The following is a 5,589-nucleotide window of genomic DNA, read 5'->3' on the forward strand; positions in this document are numbered from 1 at the left end:
TCTAACATTCAAAACAAATCAGTCACTGCGCAGCCTATATCTCAGCGCGATGCCATCAAATACTCCACTAATTGTGCCAAAACGTTACAACCATCTTCGTCACCAACAGGACTCCCTCTATAACCACCGTGTCATTGCTAGTTTATCTGTCACAACATTTGGGCCCCTGGAATCATAGAGTCACTGCTAATCTCTCTATCACCAACACCTTACATACTAGAACAGTCATGAGCAACCTGCGACCTGCGGGAGTTTTTGAGTGACAGACCTAACGAAAAAATCACATTGAATTTCTTTTTTTACTATTGCGGCCAGTCTGATCCATGTCTCATGCAGCCCCGCTTCTCGTAAATGATTGCCTATGTCTGTCCTATAACTGCAATGTCACTGCTAACCAATCTGCCACCGACAGTTCACCCAATAACACTGTACCACTGGTACCACTTATATGACACCAAGAGTCCGCTCTCCTCAACCACTGTGCCACTGGTAACCTATCAGCACCAACAATCCGCTCTCTTCAACCATAGTGCCACTGCTAATCTGTCACCAACAGTCAACCTACTCTAACTACAGTCACTAATAACTAATTCACCATTAACACTCCATCCCCAACCACTGTGCTACTGGTAACCTATATGCCACTAAAAGTCCGCCCCCCCCCCCCCCCCACGACAACTGTGTCAATGCAAACGCAGACAGTAACCAATCAGTCACGAATAAAGTAGGTTTATTTATTATTTCTTCGCCGCCACTCACTAATCGATACTTCTTTTTTTGCTTTATTTTATTTTCTTTTTATCTTTCTTTCCTTCTTTCTTTGTTTCTTTCTTTCTTTCTTTCTTTCTTTATTTTGTATTTGGTCTCGTGGGGAGGGATAGAGGAAGAGGAGGCAGTGTGCAGGGGGAATGGTTTCATTCATTATTAGGCTATTGGGAATACAGAGGTTTGGCAGACCACGTCTGCTTGCTCCTACAGCTGCTACAGCTGCTGCTAACATCAACACCGACACACACACACACACACACACACACACACACACACACACACACACACACACACAATGAAAGTGAATGAGAGAGGCATTTATAGACAGAATCACCAAATACAGAAGTAAACAGACTATTTGAATATATACAAGGGAGTCGTTTGAGCAAACGACGTAGATAGGCATACATACATACATACATAAATATGCATCTTTATGTGTGTGTGTATGATTTCTATAAAACGTGTATATTTCGTCTTTATTCTTTTACATCTTTGAGTCATTTGACTGCGGCCATACTGGGGCATTGCATTGAAGGGTTTTCAGTCGAAGAAATCGACTCCAAAACTTATTCTTTTCAAGCCTAGTACTAATTTTCAAGCCTAGTACTATCGATATCGTGGCCGAATCACTAGGCTATGGGAACGTAAGCACACGAATACCGGTTGTCAAGCAATGTTGGGACACACACACACACACACACACACGCACATATATATATATCCGATGGACTTTCAGTTTCCGTCTACCAAATCCACTCTCAAGGCTTTGGTCAGCCCGAGGCTATAGTAGAAGATACAAGGTATAAAGCAGTCAAACTGAACCCAGAACCATGCCCGGGTACACTCCAAACTAACGTTGTTACATTATTTTTTGTAATTTTTTGATAAATATTTTCGAAGTTGAGTAAGAATATAAGTGTCGAGAAAGCCAGCTTCTCGAGAAATGAAAATTAGAATATTAAATCAACTTCAAATTCGAATGAAGCGAAACGAAACAGCTGAATTTTAAAAACAGGACGAATAAAAGCGAGTGAACTTCAATAGCTTTAAAATTGCTGGAATGTCAATAGCTTTAAAATACAGCATACAGTATTATAGATCCGTTACAGTCGCCCATACTAATCGGTTTCGAACGGGATGTTAGATAACTGAACGGGTATTTAATAACTGTACTCATCAGACATGCCAAGTACGGGAAATGGGCATTAAACCCACTCTATTGGCTTATGCATTCTTAGACTGTCTACATATATAACAATGTAACTACATGTGTGCAGTTGGCGATTTCTTCTTCTTCTTCTTTAGACTTATTCCTTTCTCCTTTCCGACGAAGAGCTATGCTCGAAATGTTAAATTCTCTCTTTTCACCGAGCGTCAAGCTAATGCATTTCTTGTGCACATCTTCACGTTCGTTGTTTTCCATATTTTTTCGTTTTTTATTAGTTTATTTGAATTGACTATATATATATATATATATATATATATATATATATATACACTCACATACAGACACATTTATATTGCCTCCACTCAAATTATATATACATAATTTGAGTGGAGGCAATACGAGCGGAAAACTAGAGGACATGACCTATTATCCAGCTGAATATACAATATATATGCACACTTACTTCGACATTAATAAAGTCAAGCTTTAAACGGACATACTAAAATTAGAGACAATGTTCAATGAATCCACAAATTTCATCTACAGGCCGTTTCGGAGACGTGTCAGTTAATATGACATGGATTTCATATTTTAAAAGAACCAGACACTCCCCTCATCAGGATGCTCCACGACACGAAAGACACCATGAAGACAATACAAAAAAGGACAACTCATATAATCACGTTCCAACCAATTGTTCTAACTTGAAATCTTTAGTCCTTATAACATATCCTATGAACATATAAGTTACTATATCTTATTTCATATCGACGTCTTCTATTTTAAAATGCCTACGTATTTATAAATGCTTTTATATATTTTTAAATATCTAAGTGTTATTAAATATTCTATGTGCTTGTATTCTGACCTCTAAATTTTTATTCCTCTATAGTATATTGTGTGAACTTATAACTCACTATGTTTTATATAATATCGACGTTTTTATATCTTATTATGTGTATATTTTGTACTTATTTTACTTATATATTTTTTAAAATGCCCATGTATTTTTAAATGTTTTAAAATATTTTTAGATATTTGCGGGCTTATAAAAATATGTCTATATGCTTGTATCTTATTAATACTTCTGTTATGTTGAGCTTTATGCTGCTTTATTAATGTCGAAGTAAATGTGCATATATATTGTATATTCTGCTGGATAATAAGTCATGTTCCTCTAGTTTCCCGCTCGTATTGCCTCTACTCGAATTATAAATTGGAACTTAGCTCAACTTGAGCACGTCTAGTCTAGTCTGTCTACGAGTATTGTTAATTAATAACAATATCTATAAAATACTATAATATATACATACATACATACACACACACACACACACACACACACACACACACACACACACACACACACACACACACACACACACACACACACACATATATATATATATATATATATATATACTCTTAGGTTTCTGCGGTAACACCACATGTCAAAAGCACATGTCAAAAGCGCTCACTCTTTTCCCGTCTGCCTTCAACATTGTCCACGACTCGCAGCCGTACGTCGCAATAGAGAAAGCGGCAGCCCGAAGTAGCCTTATCTTCAGCAGCATTGACACGCCACGACTCTTCCAGATGTTCTCCATATCTTGTACCGCTTGCCTCGCTATCGCGAGCCTTTTCTACATCTCTGGTGTACTTGATCCACTGGTGCTGATTGTGTATCCCAAGTACACAAAATCATCCACTTCCTGAATCATCTCTCCGTCCACGGTGAAGTCACTTTGGTCTGTCCTGTACTTATCCATCACCAAGATCTTTGTCTTCTTTACATTCAGGAATAGGTCACTTTGTGCACCCATGTCTTTCACTTTGCGTATCATCTGCAACAATTCGTCCTTGCTGTTACTTATAAGGATTGTGCCATCGGCGTATCTCAGATTGCACAGTTTTTCTCCGCCAATCTGCACACCACCATCGTAGTTCTCCTTCACCGCTCTTATGATGTTTTCTCAGTGTCACCGACGGACGTCCTGACAGATGACTGTTGATCTTGATATAGTCGCGCCAACAGTGCGACTAAGTGTTCAGGAAATCCCATATCCTTCGTGACGTCCCACAGCTTGCTGTGTCTCACACAGTCGAGGGCCTTAGAATAGTCGATGAAACACACGTAAAGTGGGATGTTACATTCCTTAAACTTCTCGATCATCATTCTGATATTGACTATCTGTTCCCCTGTTCCTCTCCCCTTGACGAAACCGGCTTGTTCCTCAGCGATGACACTGCCATATTTCCGCTGCAGTCTACCTACGATGATTCGCAGCAGGATCTTGCTTGCGTGGACAATAAGACTGATGGTTCGGTGGTTAGAGCACTCGCGTGGGTTGCCTTTCTTTGGTATTGGTACGAAGACTGCACGACACCAGTCGATCAACCACTCCACGTCGTTCCAAATCTTGACACAGTCTTCCTGCCTCCTTCTGTACAAATCGGTGCTGTATTCCCTCCACCTAGCTTTGATGTCCTCTTCCTCTGTCAGGATGTTACCTTCTTTATCGTTGATGACGTCACTACGTGGAGTCCACTTCCCCTTTCTGCTCAATTCCTTCACCAAACGAAAAACAGACTTGATGTTACCTTTCTGTGACGCATCTTCCGCCTCCAAACATATCTCTTCCTGATGGTTCCTCTTGTCCTCTAGTGCCTGTCTGTTGTACTGCTTGTCAAATTCTCTCCATTCCTGATGGTTTCCACTTGCTTTTGCTTTTCTCCTTCTTCTTCTAGCGATGTCTAGTGTGTCGTCTGATAGCCACGGCCTCTTCAGAGTTCGTCTTCTGGGAATATTCGTCTCTGCAACTTCCTTTGTGATGTTATCCATTTGCTCCCAAAGAGTGTCTGATCTCCACTCTCCGTTATCGTCTGATTGGAGAAGCGGTAGAAATCTATTCTGCATCTCGACACTGAAAGCCTCCGGAATCTTTGTGACGTCGTACCGAGATGTTTTCGTCTGCTTTCGCCATGACCTCATCCGGATCTTAATCGTTGCACACAGCAGTTGATGATTGCTTCCGAAGTCTGCCCCTGGTCGTGTCCTTATATTCATGAGAGCCAACCTCCATCGTCCTTGAATCATCATGCGGTCAATCTGGTTTCGAAACCGGTCTCCTGGGCTGGTCCAAGTGTACAACCTTCTCTGGTGATGCTAGAAGATGGTGTTACCGATGTCTAGGTTGTTGGTGATACAAAAGTCAACCAGATCCTGTCCTCTTTCATTCCTCTCTCCCAACCCGTGTTGGCCCACGCTAGAACTGTTGGTAATGCTCTTCCCCACCTTGGCGTTCCAATCTCCCATCAAGATAATGACATCCCTCCATTCTTTTCTACTCTAGGCAGGTCGACCCCAGTACGCAAATGGTACTTAATTTATCGACTCCGAAAGGATGAAAGGCAAAGTCGACCTCGGCGGAATTTGAACACAGAACGTAAAGACAGACGAAATACTGCTAAGCATTTCGCCCGGCATGTTAACGATTCTGCCAGCTCGCCGCCTTGTATATTATTCTTTTCTACTCTTGGCACAAGGCCCGAAATTTTTGAAGAGTGGGGGCAGTCGATTAGATCGATCCCAGGACGCAAGTGGTACTTAATTTATCGAACCCGAAAGGATGAAAGACAAAGTCGACCTC

At 41.0% G+C, this 5,589-nt stretch overlaps 1 protein-coding gene across 1 annotated transcript; it reads right to left on the minus strand.

Annotated features, from left to right (window-relative positions):
* Positions 1-3,899: 3,899 nt before the first annotated feature.
* Positions 3,900-5,036, minus strand: LOC106879609 (uncharacterized). Its single transcript, XM_014929260.2, has one exon. It carries the CDS (start codon positions 5,034-5,036, stop codon positions 3,900-3,902), a length of 1,137 nt encoding a protein of 378 aa, XP_014784746.2.
* Between the last annotated feature and the right edge of the window lie 553 nt (positions 5,037-5,589).

Source organism: Octopus bimaculoides, chromosome 16 (assembly GCF_046866305.1).
Source record: "Octopus bimaculoides isolate indiv1 chromosome 16, ASM4686630v1, whole genome shotgun sequence".
Lineage (NCBI taxonomy): Eukaryota > Metazoa > Mollusca > Cephalopoda > Octopoda > Octopodidae > Octopus > Octopus bimaculoides.